This window comes from Cadophora gregata (assembly GCF_030347475.1).
Source record: "Cadophora gregata isolate MNR1 chromosome Unknown scaffold_1, whole genome shotgun sequence".
In the NCBI taxonomy this organism is placed as follows: domain Eukaryota; kingdom Fungi; phylum Ascomycota; class Leotiomycetes; order Helotiales; family Ploettnerulaceae; genus Cadophora; species Cadophora gregata.
The window spans coordinates 558,872-573,767 of record NW_026695924.1 but is presented as its reverse complement, the minus strand read 5'-3'; the positions used below and the strand labels follow the sequence as shown (position 1 = coordinate 573,767).

General features: G+C 47.4%; 9 protein-coding genes across 11 annotated transcripts; 5 read left to right on the top strand and 4 right to left on the bottom strand.

The window, feature by feature from the left end:
* Positions 1-107: 107 nt before the first annotated feature.
* On the top strand, positions 108-1,100 carry ONS95_000168 (uncharacterized protein; the record flags this gene model as incomplete). Its single annotated transcript, XM_058493312.1, has 4 exons — positions 108-283; positions 504-666; positions 875-1,034; positions 1,087-1,100. The coding sequence occupies 4 exons, from the start codon at positions 108-110 to the stop codon at positions 1,098-1,100; spliced, it is 513 nt and encodes a 170-aa protein (XP_058363512.1).
* A 259-nt stretch (positions 1,101-1,359) lies between these two features.
* ONS95_000167 (uncharacterized protein) lies at positions 1,360-2,659 on the bottom strand (the record flags this gene model as incomplete). Its single annotated transcript, XM_058493311.1, has 3 exons — positions 2,289-2,659; positions 1,784-2,238; positions 1,360-1,734 (listed from the first exon to the last, which is right to left on the bottom strand). Exons 2-3 carry the CDS (start codon positions 2,141-2,143, stop codon positions 1,360-1,362), a joined length of 735 nt encoding a protein of 244 aa, XP_058363511.1. The 5' UTR covers positions 2,144-2,238; positions 2,289-2,659.
* Positions 2,660-3,373: 714 nt separating this feature from the next.
* DST1 (RNA polymerase II elongation factor) lies at positions 3,374-4,396 on the top strand (the record flags this gene model as incomplete). The annotated part of the gene is made up of 3 exons (XM_058493310.1): positions 3,374-3,508; positions 3,604-4,338; positions 4,388-4,396. 3 exons carry the CDS (start codon positions 3,374-3,376, stop codon positions 4,394-4,396), a joined length of 879 nt encoding a protein of 292 aa, XP_058363510.1.
* Positions 4,207-6,216, bottom strand: CYS12 (Cysteine synthase 2). The gene has a single exon (XM_058493309.1). The coding sequence runs from the start codon at positions 6,164-6,166 to the stop codon at positions 4,829-4,831; it is 1,338 nt and encodes a 445-aa protein (XP_058363509.1). The 5' UTR covers positions 6,167-6,216; the 3' UTR covers positions 4,207-4,828.
* Positions 6,217-6,563: 347 nt separating this feature from the next.
* On the top strand, positions 6,564-7,952 carry ONS95_000164 (uncharacterized protein; the record flags this gene model as incomplete). Its single annotated transcript, XM_058493308.1, has 3 exons — positions 6,564-6,669; positions 6,717-7,690; positions 7,743-7,952. 3 exons carry the CDS (start codon positions 6,564-6,566, stop codon positions 7,950-7,952), a joined length of 1,290 nt encoding a protein of 429 aa, XP_058363508.1.
* An 895-nt stretch (positions 7,953-8,847) lies between these two features.
* On the top strand, positions 8,848-9,776 carry ONS95_000163 (uncharacterized protein; the record flags this gene model as incomplete). Its single annotated transcript, XM_058493307.1, has 2 exons — positions 8,848-9,351; positions 9,402-9,776. The coding sequence occupies 2 exons, from the start codon at positions 8,848-8,850 to the stop codon at positions 9,774-9,776; spliced, it is 879 nt and encodes a 292-aa protein (XP_058363507.1).
* A 561-nt stretch (positions 9,777-10,337) lies between these two features.
* Positions 10,338-12,755, top strand: THG1 (tRNA-His guanylyltransferase). Of its 3 annotated transcripts, none has more exons than XM_058493304.1 (7): positions 10,338-10,546; positions 10,601-10,690; positions 10,737-10,868; positions 10,922-10,966; positions 11,022-11,194; positions 11,241-11,329; positions 11,379-12,755. In XM_058493304.1, exons 1-7 carry the CDS (start codon positions 10,533-10,535, stop codon positions 11,517-11,519), a joined length of 684 nt encoding a protein of 227 aa, XP_058363504.1. In that variant the 5' UTR covers positions 10,338-10,532; the 3' UTR covers positions 11,520-12,755. The 3 variants fall into 3 exon arrangements, with proteins under 3 accessions (XP_058363504.1, XP_058363506.1, XP_058363505.1); XM_058493306.1 differs by having other exon boundaries at positions 11,022-11,329; positions 11,379-11,483; positions 11,532-12,755; XM_058493305.1 differs by having other exon boundaries at positions 10,338-10,690; positions 11,379-11,483; positions 11,532-12,020.
* On the bottom strand, positions 11,839-12,755 carry ONS95_000161 (uncharacterized protein; the record flags this gene model as incomplete). The annotated part of the gene is made up of 1 exon (XM_058493303.1): positions 11,839-12,755. The coding sequence occupies exon 1, from the start codon at positions 12,709-12,711 to the stop codon at positions 11,839-11,841; it is 873 nt and encodes a 290-aa protein (XP_058363503.1). The 5' UTR covers positions 12,712-12,755.
* Positions 12,756-12,864: 109 nt separating this feature from the next.
* ONS95_000160 (uncharacterized protein) lies at positions 12,865-14,334 on the bottom strand (the record flags this gene model as incomplete). Its single annotated transcript, XM_058493302.1, has 2 exons — positions 12,865-13,601; positions 13,696-14,334. 2 exons carry the CDS (start codon positions 14,332-14,334, stop codon positions 13,344-13,346), a joined length of 897 nt encoding a protein of 298 aa, XP_058363502.1. The 3' UTR covers positions 12,865-13,343.
* Positions 14,335-14,896: the final 562 nt, after the last annotated feature.

The window sequence follows — 14,896 nt, the reverse complement described above, 5'->3', positions numbered from 1 at the left end:
TCCTGTGCTCCTCCTCCTTCAGCCTCGACTTCAATTCCTCCTCTATTCTATCCTGTCCAAAACATAAACCCAGCATATCAATTCAACAACACCAAACAACAGCAAAAATGAACGCCTCCTGCCAATGCGGAGCCATCAAATTCAAGACGCCACTTCCCAAACCACTTGCAGTCTACATATGCCACTGTGATGAATGCCGTCTACAATCTGGATCAGCATATGGATGTTCGGCTATATTTCCTGCATTCAAATTACCTGGCAAAGATCAGTTGAGCTGTTATTCGTAAGTTGATTTCATTGCTTCGAGTTTTTGGTTTTGGGAGTTGGGAAGTGATGAATGAAATATGGATATCCTTTGTGATACTGTTGTTACCCTTTTTGATATTTTCAGATCCCATAGCCTTTTTCAAATCATAAACTGTCTTCACAATATATTCTCTAAAATCCTCCCATTCAACCCCTCAAGCATGGACCTCTCGCTAACTCAACCCCTTCCAAACCAGACGTCCAACAGCATCCGGCCACACCCTCAACTGCTATTTCTGCAAAAGCTGCGGAACACGCGTCATCCACTCTACGCCAGGAAAGAATGTCGTAAGCGTGAAGGGTGGTTGTATTGAAGGATTGGATTTCAAAGTCGCTACGCACATCTGGTGTAAACGTGCTGTAAGTTTGGTCTTGTCTAGCCGTGGCGTCCCGCTCTTGGCCCATCCCTCTCCCACTCTTTCACTAAACTTCTGTTTCCCATTATTGTGGACAAGTACTGTTTGATCTACCTACAAGTTCACGAATTCCAATTATTCAATCTCTTTTCTTGCTATCCAAGACCATATTAAAGTCCATACTCAAAGTTGAGAACTAACACGCCCCCAAGATGGTTCCCATCCCCGAAGGCGTTGAGCGCCACGACGAAGAGCCAGATAACGAGAAATACGATACCGACAACAGCGACATGGCGCAAAGTGATGGAGGCGGTAGTACGCGTCTTGGTCCTGGATCCGGACCTGGTAGTGAGAGCGAGGGAAATGGGAAAGGTAATGACACGGCCGGGACTGGGAGGTTGCATGATAGTGCTGATGTTATTAGGGGCTGAGCTGTGATGGTATGGAAAGAATTGGAGATTGAAGGTTGGGTAATGGGCTGAGATGAAGGTAGAAGATGGGTGTATAGTGTGTGGGAGGGAGAGGGTGCTTTGGAGTTTTGGAGGTTGATTGGTGGGCAACCAGGCGTGTAAATGAAGATGAGAGAGCGAAAGCGAAGTAATGTTTTGAAAGTTCCAAGGCTGCAATCGTGAAATTACATCATTATTTCCATGGACCATACCATCATTAAAGCTCTGCAACCCACAAGAAGTCAAACCTACGCCATCCCCCCATTAACCCTCACCGTCTGCCCAGTAATCCACCTCGCCCCCTCACCACTCAAGAATCCCACCACCTCCGCAATCTCATCCGGCTTACCAATCCGATTCTGGGGATTAAACCCAGCAATCATCTTCAAAAGATTCTCCGGCTTGCCTTTCATGAAGAGATCCGTCCCAGTAGGGCCAGGTGCAACTGCATTGACCATGATACCTTTACGAGCGAGATCTTTAGACATGACCCGCGTCATCTGCTCGATTGCGCCTTTGGATGAGACGTACGCGAGGTAATTGGGCGTGACGGTTGAGGCGGCGCAGAGGGTAGTGCTGAAGAGGATGATTCGACCACCGGCGGTCATGTGTGGTGCTGCTTTCTGTGCTAGATGTTAGTCTAAGGCTTTGGAAAATGGCTGAGGGATATACCTGAGAGAGGAACAATGGTCCCTTCACATTCAAATTGAAGATCCGATCAAACTCGCTCTCGGAGATATTCTCTAGCTCGTTCAAGGGCATGATACCAGCACATGCGATCAGGATATCCAGCTTTCCAAAATGCTTGACTGACTCATCGACTAAGGTTGTGATTTCCGAGACGTTGCCAACATCGGCTTTGACGGCGACGGCATTTGAGCCGATTTCTTTCACTGTTGATTCGGCGGATGAGGCGTCGCTTGAATAGTTGACTATGACTTTTGCGCCGAGAGAGGCAAGATGAAGAGATATTGAGCGGCCGATCCCTTTTGATCCACCAGTCACAAGTGCGACTTTTCCGGTAAGAGACATTGTGTGAAGTTGAAATTGTGGTGATCAAGTATTTGTGAATTTGGGTTTTGCGAAGTGGGAATTTGTATGATGTGGATCTGCTATGTCGAGGATGTCTAAGATCTGATGACTAGTTGAAAGTGCGAGACGGAGTTGAGGAAAGTACTTGGACTGGGAGGAATGCATTTATATACTTCTTCATTGTCGCATTACTGACCACTCATTGACATCTTCCTTTGGTGCCCCCAACAACCTCCTTCATGGCTGCTTACGTACGTCCGCACATATTCCTACTATTCCTTGATCATGCATAACAAGCTAGAAAAGAAGCGCTAAGCACTAAGCACTAAGCATGGGGATAAGAGAGGTGTTCTCTATGATTTTGGGGACGTTATCTCCATGGCTTCCACGGATTTTATGTCAACTCCAGAGTCTCCACCAGCCACAGGTCCATAGCTGGATAAGTACTACTTGTAGTCCGTTGGAACTAAGGCGGCTGTAAAGCTTAAAATTCCATAGGCCAGGGAAGCGAGAATAGATGAAGTGGCTGTGACTTCTTATCTCAACTCCGTGGGGATAACAAAGGCTTTGACCGTGTGCTCCAATGAAAGTGTTTAGATTGATAGAAACATAACGGACTGGACTGTCTGGAGCATTCCCGCAGCTCCAAGCTGATCAAGAGTAGTAGAGTTGTACAGGACTGTTTCCCTAGAGCTTGTGGCTAGCCATGGGCAAATGAAGTGAACACATCACATCGGCTCGATGGTGCAAAATGACAGCTGAGCCTGCAGGGAGTTGCAGTCGCTATAACATAGGTAATGAAAAGGGGTCCTGAGTTTCCAAGTGTTCAAAAAGCTCTGTACAAAACTGGTATTGAGCGTCAAAAACTCAAGTCTACGTTGCTGAATTATGAGGCTGAGATGGTGTTTCGGGTAAGAGCATGGCTTCCAGATGAAAGAAGAAGACATTTGTCTGGGGAAGCTTCGGACTCGAACGCGCTAAAATAAAGGCCGACGCCGTCTATCAACCGACGAGGCTGCGACCAAACTTCACCTTTATCTACCAAATTTATGCCGTCATCCACACAATTTGACTCTTGCTTCTGACCCCAAGTCATTCACTTTCTCAGTCTGCTAGCGATCATAGAGCTTCGTTCTCGAATTGTCCTCCTACAGCTGCCCCACCCGAATCTTCCTACACCAACACGCTTCAAAACAATTAACACCTTTGGAAAGATCGCAAGCCTTCAAGATGGACGCAAAGGAAGTCAGCACGCGCATACATTCGCTGCAGAAGGCCTTAGCAGACAAGCAGCCCCCGTCGGTCATCATAACCATGCTGGAAACGCTGAAGAAGGATGTTGTTCCAACCGAGGAGCTTTTAAGGGTACGTTATAGCTCGTTCGCATTCCTGAAAGTACATGTGAAGGACTATGTGCGCCACTTCACTATCTGCAACAAAGACTGATCTCATGTCTGCAGACTACTAAGGCTGGTATCATTGTTTCGAAGCAAAAGGCAAATCCCAACAAGGAGGTCGCAAAGCTCGCCTCAGAGATTGTCCAAAAATGGAAGCAAATCGTTCAGGGTGGCCACAAGAAGAAAGTGGCAGCTCCTGCCGGATCATCACCTCCAAAATCGAACTCTCCAGCGCCTGCAAATGAGAGCAAGTCATTCAAAGGCGACGTTACAAAGAGGCGCTGGGAGACAGAGAAGGTGGATATTGCGCGGACAGGCACACCATCTCGAGATGCTTGTATTGGACTCATCTACAACGGATTGGCTTTCATGTGCGAGGAGTCATCTACGAGTATCATGATCAAAGCCATGGAAATTGAGCAAGCAGCATACGATACATACAAAGGCGACAACGCCGACTACCGCGCCAAGCTCCGCTCCCTCTTCCAAAATCTCAAGCACAAGGACAACCGAGAGCTAGGTCCAAAAGTGCTATCTGGCGAGATTCCACCATCTAAATTCGTTGTCATGGGTCATGAAGAGCTGAAATCCTCGTATCGCAAAGCGGAAGATGCAAAGCTTCAGAAGGATAACATGAAGAAGGCGCAGGTGCCGATGGCCGAGAAGAGTGTCAGTGATGCGCTGAAGTGTGGAAAGTGTGGTCAGAAGAAAGTCAGCTACAGTCAGGCTCAAACTCGCAGTGCTGATGAACCTATGACTACTTTCTGTGAATGCACAGTGTGTGGTAATCGCTGGAAGGTAAGAATACAGAGAACCACAGGTTTCGTACGTTTACTGACAATACTAGTTTTCTTGAGCTCGGGTATCAGCATGTCCGCAAGGGTCGTTGAGTGCTTGGTTGATTGGTCCATGGGTATCTGCATGCAAAATTTCACTTCTTTCCTTGTGCTTAATGGATGGCTTTGGGGTTCGGGGTTTGCACTTGGGAGCTTCGGTTTGATGAGAGAATATGACTTCAAGAAGCGTTGTTTCAGGTTTCATAATTCTTCCGTTTTGCATTCGCGCCTCTTCCTGGCGTTCTGTGCAATACCCTGTTAGCCGCATGGCTTGGCATTTGGTGCTAGAGGATAATAGAACGTCTTGCAAAATAGCTGGTGACTGAGTTCTGCTTCCTTGTAACGTCGACTCGTCACTGTGGAATTGACGCCAACTTTGAGGGTCTGGGTGCTACTGGCAGTAGCCGCGAAGAGGGTGAGGTCGATTATTGAGATGCAATACCGACTGAACTTCATCTCCCTTCCTTGATACCGAGCATGGACAGTAGATCAGTCTGATCATGTTCTTCCTCCAACCCCGTCTCTCCAACCTTCTTCCAGAACTTACTCAAATGCCTCGTTCCACTGTCACAGAGGATAGTGACAACTCTGCTGTCCTTTGGCATCTTCAAAGCAGTAAGTACAGCAGCAACACAATTTACAGCACTACTGCTTCCCACAAATATGCCGTCTTTCTCCACCAACCACCTTGCCATTCTCATAGCTTGAGCATCAGTGACTTTGACAGCATCGTCAATCAACTCTCTCCCCGCCTCGAAATTCTCCGTCAGCCGATTGATTCCAATACCCTCGACAATGGTATCAACTTGCTGTCTCCTCCTCGTCCCCTCTTTCTCAGTATTAGAGAACATGACTCCATGCTTGACTTTATTGTAAAGCCCACTCCCCTCAGGATCAGCAAGAACTACTCTTAGATCCTTACCCATCCCCATCTCTTGCTTCAAATAAACCGAAATTCCCGAAACCGTGCCACCAGTTCCAGCTCCTGCAACAAAAGCATCAATCTGCCCACCAGTCTGTTGCCAGATTTCCGGGCCTGTACTCTTCAAATGCGCTCTATAATTCGCCAAAGATTCGAACTGATCCGCAAAGAACCCTCGACTATCATCCTCTCCAGAAGCCGTGTGTTCTAACGCCCTCCTCCTCGCCAGATTCACAAAATGTTCCGTGGATGTGATGGGCGCAGGTGTAACTCTCTCCACCATAGCTCCCAAATGATGCAACAAATCCGATTTTTCTTTACTCTGATCATTCGGCATGCAAATGTATGCTTTATACCCCATAGCTCTAGCCAGCGTTGCTAAAGAAATGCCCGTCGATCCAACAGTGCCTTCATAAATCGTGTCTCCCCTTCCAGGTTCCAATAGCCCTTCCTCCTCAGCCATACGTATCATATTCAATGCCACTCTATCCTTCGGGCTGCCTCCAGCACCATTCAAAAACTCCGCTTTGGCAAGAATGGTACATCCCGTGGCTTCAGACAAGCTCTTGATCTTAAATAGCGGCGTATTGCCTATGCAGCCTTCAATGCCTTCTGGTATGGGAGGGATTGGGGCGCCAACTACGGATTGTCGCGCACTACGTGTGTGGTCTTCGAGCTTGACAGGTGGGAGGTAGGTACTGCCAGGTCTGGACTCTGTGGACGTGGATTTCTGCCCTCGACGTCGCTGGTAACGTAATTCGAGGTCGGGATAGAAATCTTTGAAGCCCAGCGTCAGGAGTATGCCGGCCGTGAATGCAATTGCTACGGCGGCAGTGCCGTAGGCTTTGGGATGATTGCTCATAGACATCCTGTCATCGAACTCGTTCCATTATGTCCATTGTCGCAAGTATGTACAGACATTGGTGGGCTGGAGGGGAAGTTGGTTCAGAGAAGGTTGACAAGGATCTTGAGGAGCTTTGGCCACCACGATCTCGAACCTCGCGCCGAAGCTCTCGTCGACCTTCAAACCATGCAATGTAAATACACGCCATTCTATGGACTCCCCAATCATTTCGCGGTTGTTTAGACAGCTGTTTACGCATCGGCCCTGTCAATCTCTCATAGCACATTCGTCGGTGCCCTTCCGGATACACAGTGCACGACATGGGCGCCGCATGCAGGTTCGATGTGTGTCTGGGGGAGGGGATGGGATGAGTCGCAATGAGAGTCATTGGCAGCAGAGGACAGACCTGTTTCCTACGGACATGTCGGTAGAATACGAGAAATACCCAATGGTGACCGCAGACCAGCTGAGAGGGCGGAGGGAGCGGCCGAGGAGAGTGAAGATGCTCACGAGGGACTTCATAGAAGGTATAGTCTTCATCCAGAGCACAGATCAGGACTCACAGCCTTCGCAGACTCGCTATACAATCCTTCCTATGGGTACTTCTCGAAACAAGTGGTCATTTTCACACCAGGAGAGCCATTTAACTTCAACAATATTCAAGACGAACCGGAATTCCACCGTTTACTTGGACAGCGGTATACCGAATTTGAGGACAACTTAGACAAGAAGGATCCCAATGAGACGCGGCAGCTATGGCATACACCCACCGAGCTTTTTCGTCCGTACTATGGAGAAGCTATAGCACGGTACTTGGTCGCCAATTACAAACTATCCCAATACCCATACCATGACCTGATCATCTACGAGATGGGTGCAGGAAACGGAACCCTCATGCTCAATATTCTGGACTACATCCGAGAAGTAGAACCACATGTCTACCACCGGACAAAGTTCAAGATCATCGAAATCTCGTCCAACCTTGCGAAATTGCAACAGAATCAGTTGTTACGGACGGCGGATTCGAGGGGTCATTCGAACAAGGTGGAGATTATCAACAAATCTATTTTCGCATGGGACCAAGTAGTACCGGCGCCTTGTTACTTCCTAGCCATGGAAGTTTTTGACAACTTCGCGCACGATTCTATTCGTTACGATCCTGCTACTGAGGAGCCACTCCAGGGAACAGTTTTGATCGACTCAAAAGGAGATTTCTTCGAGTTCTACGTTCCAAATATTGATCCGGTAGCCTCACGTTTCTTGAGAGTTCGGCATGCTGCAACAGGAGGTCGTTACCCCTTGCCACTACACCAAAGCAAGATATTACGGAAGCTACGTAACGTTGTGCCTTTTGCGCCGAATCTGAGTGATCCGGAATATATTCCCACGAGACTGATGCAGTTTTTCGATATTCTTGGAACGTACTTTCCAAGTCATCGGTTGTTAACGAGTGATTTCCATGATTTGCCGGACACGATCAAAGGGATTAATGCGCCGGTTGTGCAGACAAGGTATAAGAGGAGGACTGTACCTGTCACAACGCCTTTGGTAAGTCCTACTTTCTCTCATTGCATTAAACTTGTCAGCTGATATTCTACAGGTGCATCAAGGCTATTTTGATATCCTCTTTCCTACAGACTTCAATGTCATGGAAATGATGTACAGAGCGATCACAGGCAAGCTCACGCGTGTCCTCTCACATGAAGAGTTCCTGAGAAGATGGGCATATGTCGAGGAGACGGAGACGAAGAATGGAGAGAATCCGCTTTTGACCTGGTATAAGAACGCTAGTGTTCTTACAACTGTATAGTTGAATGCATGAGATATGAAACACTCCAGATTGGAAGGCGACGCCTCTATTGATTTCGGCCGCCGAGGAGTATGGCCTTCAAGTTCTTAACAATTTGTTCGGAAAGTATTCCCAGCACTTTCAGCAATCCATATGTATTAAGGTGCGCCTTTGCACCTCTTGAAGTAAGCGCCAACATCCCGAATCACTCAAGCTCGATTTCAAGAACTAGCTCCACAATGAAGGAATTTATATTTTCACCATCGACTTTCCCCTCACGACGAACAAGATAAGAGAGAACAAGCTATTTTGGATCTCGGTTATTTTGGTAATGGCAGGGTTGAGGCTGATCTGGAGCCTCAGCCACATCCAGTGGAAACTAAGCTTCGTACGAGTAGCCCAATGAGATACTCGGAATCGTAAGGATGGGAGCTAAAACCTTGGCTACATGAAATGCTTCGATCTTTACCCTTTCCAAAGTCCATGTTCTTTAAATGCAGTTTTTGTCACAATGGGAATTCTGACTCGAGCGAACAGAAGTATGCTTGATATTGCCTGTCTCGATAGATTTCCACATGTTGTCTCTGCTCTTCGTCTCAAGTTCACACATCTCTTTAAATATCCAAGTAATGCATTATTACAGTTGAAGAGCATTGATTGCACTGCAGATCAAGCAGCTCCTGTACTCCTGTCAGCTATTAGTGCCTGCCAAGATGGCGATACCACCATCCTATTTCCTCCTTTGTGATAGACAAGCCATGCGTTCATAATACTGCGCCGCCTGCTCCTTAGTTTATTACATACTCATCTCCCACGCAAGCATGTCTCATTCCCTTCCTTTCTTTTTGGTTCGGCGTTTGCGAGTCAACGAAATTGAGAAACGATTTGAAGATACGAATAGGTGTGGACAAGCAAAATGGCGAATTTTGCAAGCGATCACTGGCAACAAATATATATTGGGGACTCAGCAGATGGAGGACAATCAGCATCAGGCACAAGTCTGTACAACAACAGCCTAACAGGCGCAATATTTTTCACCGAAACAAACACCACGAAAGCTCAACAATTATGGCAACTCTACCCCTTCAACTCAACATATTATGTCCTGCGATCGAAAGACTCCGGCCCATTAGGTTACCTGACCGTCAAATTCCAAGCCAATGAAGACACCCCAGGGAAGACAGTACCGCTGATGACGAACGCGAGTATAGCCGATTCTTCTATGTTCTGGCAGATACAGCCATGGGGAGATGGAACGTTTTTCATGACGAATGCGGCGAATGGAACAGCGTGGCATTTGGAGAAGAAACGGAATAGCTTGATGGCAATGAGTTCGAATATTACGGCGCCACAGGATGGACAGAGGTTCTCCTTCAAACAGTTAGGACAGATACAGAATACGAACTACGCAACAGTTATTGTATGTGTTGCCCGTTTAATTTTCGAGATCTCGCTAATCGTTCGTCACAGACACCTACAGGAACATCAACACCCTTGCCTTCAAATTCAATAACAAGTTCACCTGCTCCCACCTCATCAAGCAGTTCCGGCCTCTCAACTGGTGCAAAAGCCGGTATAGGTGCAGGCGTGGGTGTGGCAGCTCTGGCCGCCCTCCTCATCCTTGGATTCTTCCTCCTGAAGAGACGGAAACGAGCAGCACAATCCTCTATGCAAGAACCAACGCCACCTTACGAACCTGTTTCGCAGCAGACTTATGAGACGGAAGGAAAACCATTACACAACGAGAGGCCAGGAGAGTTGGACGCGCCGGTTGCGCATCCGGCGGAGTTGAATTCGGATAATACCCAGCAGGCTGCTGAGTTACCTACTTGGAACGGCAGATGAGGATGTGGAGTAACGTGTTTAAAGAGGATTGTAATTCGCAGATACCGGTGTTCGTTCTTGTGGTAGGGCAGGAACAGAAGTAGTCCGGGTTGTCCTTACCAGACAAGTATGTACGCGGTTCACAAGTTTGATACAGCCATGTCAGACTGAACATGTTCATGGGTTTGGCGTTCAGGATCTATGGGGCATTTCTGGAGTAGCTGGAGTTGTCGGATATGCTTGTACAAATTTTGAGATGGACAAGTAGTGCTTTTGCCTCTGTCGATGTCTTTGATAAGATGGGAAGTGCCTAGGAGATTCAATACGCACATTACTAGTAGAAAGTGGCAGCATCAAATGTATCTATTGAGTTATTGCAAGATATTTTCCATCAGCGATGTAAGTGCAGGGCTTCAAACCACATCTCTCTTAAAACCGTCCCATACTAAATTCATCATGTCCACGCGATATCCTAAATCCACGACTGGGTAAAATGGACCCAAAAATGTGATTCAAGTCACGTGAAACACACATGACTATATTCAATTTTGATCCTCCTTGCAAAACTTAGGGTTAAGCTCACAGGCCAGCTGTATTTTCTACTGCATTTTGAAATTAGATTTGATTACAAAGTTTGACAGATATCTGATTTTGCCTCATTTCAGCCTCTGTTTAGTCCCTTCGGATTTCTTCCACATCTCGCTTGGAACTTTATGCATCTTCACATCAACCTCTCTGACACCTGTTCGGCTTGTACCAACCCCACAACACCTCACGATGGCGAACTCTAAGTAGAATGAAATCTCTCTAAATTATTAGCTCATATACTTACATTGAACTACCAGGTACGAGTACGTGAAGAATTTCGAGCAACCAGACCTCCTCATTCCAAACACGTGGATCATAGTTCGGATCGATGGTCGAGGTTTCCACAAGTATGTCTCCTCCCCATCCCCTAAGTTCTGTGCTCATGCGATTCAGGTTCTCAAATAAATATGCATTCGAGAAACCCAATGACCGTCGAGCACTGGATCTCATGAATGCGGCTGCTATGGCAGTCATGAATGAGTTACCGGATATTGTCATCGCGTACGGTATAAGTGATGAGTATAGGTACATTTCTGCCTCGTCGAATCTCAATAGAAATCGGACTCTGATGTACATAGCTTCGTCTTCCACAAAACCTGTGCTCTCTTCGAAAGGCGGTCAAGGTATGACTCTTCCCCTCATATTGACATTGAGATATCAGCATATTGATTGGATTAGTAAACTGGTAACAACAATCGTCTCAACTTTCACAGCATATTACGTCCATCTCTGGTCTACGCATTTCCCAGATCTACCTCTCACAGCGCCGTTACCCAGTTTCGATGGTCGGGCTGTGCAATATCCGAGTGTCCAGAATCTGAGGGATTATATGAGTTGGAGACAGGTTGATTGTGAGTACTTCCTTTCGGCATTTAGGCATGCGCTGATTAGAGTAAGGTCATATCAATAATCTTTACAACACGACTTTCTGGGCGTTGATCCAGAATGGCGGATTTGATGCCAAGAGTGCAGAGAAGGAGTTGGCCGTGAGTCTCCCTACCCCAAGCATGGTGAGACTTGACCTGACTTCTGAAGGGGTCACTGTCTGCAGACAAGAACGAGATCTTATTCTCAAGGTTCAAGATCAACTACAATAATGAGCCTGAGATCTACAAGAAAGGCAGTGTAGTATTTCGAGACGTAAGTTCTGCTTCTGCCCTCCACAGCTGTCTCTAATGCCTTACACAGTACGAAATGGTCGAGCCAGGAACAGCCCCAGAAATTGTCGACGAAGATTCAGCCAAGACAGTAGAAGAAACAGCACTCTCCAAAACCCAAGAGGAAAAGGATAAGAAGCGGAGAGCCAAAGCAAGAATCACAGTTCAGCACGTAGACATCATCAAAGATGAATTCTGGGAGAGGAGGCCCTGGTTATTGTCGAACAAACCCGGCAAGATACCAAAAGAGCCATGATTTAGAAAAGAACTCTAGAATCTCTACAGTTTTATATCCGTCTAATGCTCCAAAACGCCGCGCTTATGCCAGAATGTAAGACTCAATCCTTCCTTCGCTTCTTCTTTTTGGCTTTCTCTGAGGAATCATCTGTCGATCCCTGCTTTTCTTGTGCCTCTTTTGCAAGCTTCTTCAGCCGCCTGCGCTCTTTTCGTTCCTCTTTTGTTTCCTGTACATCTGCCATCTCGACGTCATCTGTTGGCTCGTCGACAACTTTCGATTGTTGTTCCTTTGCCTCACGCTCTGCAGCTTTCCTCGCCTTGCGCTCTTCTTTCGTCTCAGACTTCTGTGCAGATTCTACCTCAACCTCTACCACCCTCTCTTCAACCTTTTGCCCGGCTTTTTTCGCAGCTCTGTGAGCTTTTCGCTCTTCTTTCGTCTCGGAGTCCGTCTGAGTCGGTGTAGACTCCTCTATAACCAATTCTACCCTCTCAGCCTTCAGCGCCTTCTTCGCCGCCTTCCTCGCCCTCCTCTCTTCTTTACTTTCCTCCTCCCCACCCCTCTTCGTCTTTTTCTCCCCACTACCACTAGCAACATCCTTCCCAGACTCACTCTCTGTACTCTCCTCCGGATTAATCGTACCACCCAACCCCTCACCCCTTACAAAACTTGAATACAGCCCGCCTTTACTGCCAACCCATTTCGCGCCGGCTTTCTGAACCATATCCAGTCCACCACTCGTCACAGTCTGTATGACCTGCCCGTCTTTCGACGTATCAAGGCCTTTCAACGAGCTGTCGAATGCGTTCATCCACCACATATCGCTTGTTCTGTGCTGCTTCTTGCCGATACCCAGGTTATCGACTTTCTTGGATACGAGGAGAGGTCGTGAGAGCCCGATTGTGTTGCTCGTTGGATGAAGAGAATTGCCGGTTCCGCGCCATCCTTGGGATGTGAGGAGCGCGTGGGCGTCCATATTTGTGGTGTGGTAGAAGGAATTGCGAGGAGAGAGCTCTGAGGTGGATGGGGCAGGTATTTTCTTATCGGGAAGCCAAAATTTTGAAATGCGACAATCTTAGCGTACTTCGTTGGTGGGTTAGATTACATAAGCTGAACTCTCCTCCAACCTCACCTTTCACTTTCAACCTTCCATCTCGAGAATAAAATCACAATTTTCGAAATCCATTGCAGATGATTCGAGTGTCACCTGTGAGTACTATACGGTTTTCTATTGCTCGGTAAGCTTTTCTACCTTTTAACCACGCTCTACTTGTTAGACATCCAAACCCAGTTGTTTAGGTTGTTTCCTTTTCTATGTTCGAGTATTTCAATTTGGCGCATTTTCCACTATAAAAAAAGCATTATCGTGTTTAGGGGCTTCAAGAACTGCTTCACACGTTGTTTTTCGTTTGCCTTTTCCCATTCAGTCATTGCATTGGGTAGTTTATGTAGAGCCCAAGAGAAAAACGAAATTTAAATTTTGTCCACCGAATGCATCTCCGAACATTTCTTTCTCTCCATTCCCACGTCCCAAATCCTCTCAAACTCCCCCAAACCCCAGGCGAAATCCCAAAGCGGCGTCAGAAATCGCCCCCCTCCAAAACCCCTCTACGCATTCCTCGGATCCTCAATCCCCTCCTGCTTCCTCAGCACCGACCGCACATCCTTAATCTTCTTCAACATAACCTCATACTCCACAAGCCGAGCCCCAAGAAGAGTCTCAAAGCCCCGAACCAATCTCTCCAGCTCATAGTGCAGCTTCCCAGAGTACTCCAACACTTTCGCTCTCACAAGTTTCGGCAGCTTCTTCTCACGAGAGACCACGGCAAAGAGCCCGAATGTCATGCTCCGAAGAGCTTTTAATGTCTGAAATCCAGTCAGTACATACAAGAATCAAAAACCGGGTAGAAACATCCAAAGCTAGGAAAAGAAAAAAAGAAAGAAAAAAAAAATAACTCACAGTCCCCAACGACCCATGCACCCTAAACAACTCAATCCCCCACAAGAACCCCAGTTCCTCAACAGCCCTCGCAACCTCCTTCACCATCTCCGCCAACTCCTTCAACCCAGCCACGAACTCTGGCGTGTGATGCAACATCGTCTTGATGCTGCCCATGAGGGTGCCGGTCTTGCTATGTTTCTCTATGGCGGAGAGAGTCTCGTCGGCGAGGCGGGCGATGTCCGATAGTTGGGTGAGGCCGGTGCCGTGTCTGCCTCCGATGAAGAAGTCGGCTAGGTGTGGGCCGGACCCAGCGGGTCGGGAGGGGTGGGATGTGGTGGTGAGAGGAGGAGGAGATTGACGTGGGATGATAGTGGGAGGTGGTGGAGGGCGGGAGGAGATGGGAGGGGAAGGTAGGGCAAGAGGAGCAGGGGCGGGAGGAGAAGCAGGATAAACAAAATGTGGTAGAGGGCGAGAGCGAGGTGGAGAAGGGGCAGCCGGGAAGATAAAATGCGGAAGAGGAGGAGTAGGGCGGGAAAACGGCCCAGCAGCCACTCGTCGGCGAGATGATAGTGGAAGAGGAGGAGGAGGAGGTAAAGCCGCGGGCAGCGAAACTCCATCTTCATCTACCGAGTAGATGCTTGCCGAGTACGCCGACATCTTTCTTTGTGATTCGCAAATTTTGTTTTCTTATAGTGTGTTTTTTGGTATAGGTCGACGACACTGTCAAGACAAGTAGTGATTCGAAGCTGGGTCGGGAATTTCATTGTGAATCTCGAGAGTGTTGACATGCGTAAGGGGTTCGCTCGCTTAATCTTTTCGATCTGTTTGTTGTCTGTCAGGCTTTGAAATCTGATTCATTCACCTGCAAGGCCCGCTTAATGAATATCTGGCAATCAATCTCGTCATTTGATAAACAATTGGGATTTTCACATGTTATTTTCGGATCTGGAGTCCAGAACTGGATGAGTATGGTTGAGTATCGAGGGAAATCAAAGCAAGACTGTTTGTTTATCTCAAGCGAGATGTTGCAGTGACTGTTGAATCGATCACCGCTAGGTATCCCATTTTCTTGCAATCTAGCTTAGGCTAATATTACAAAATCCACTATGCACTGTAACAAAAAGGCAAGAAAAATACATGGCACTTGTAACTCTTAGAGTTTCTCTCAATACCCACATCAGGTGGCTTCCTCGAGCTCACCGTCTGACTGCATCTCAAA

Excerpts from the sequence above, each read along its gene's own strand:
- THG1 (XM_058493305.1), top strand. The coding sequence starts at position 10,792 with ATGAATGCGGCTGCTATGGCAGTCATGAATGAGTTACCGGATATTGTC. Across the intron at positions 11,195-11,240 it reads GAGTTGGAGACAGGTTGATT|GTCATATCAATAATCTTTAC; the intron begins GTGAGTACTTCC and ends GATTAGAGTAAG. Across the intron at positions 11,330-11,378 it reads GTGCAGAGAAGGAGTTGGCC|GGGTCACTGTCTGCAGACAA; the intron begins GTGAGTCTCCCT and ends TGACTTCTGAAG.
- CYS12 (XM_058493309.1), bottom strand. The coding sequence starts at position 6,166 with ATGTCTATGAGCAATCATCCCAAAGCCTACGGCACTGCCGCCGTAGCA.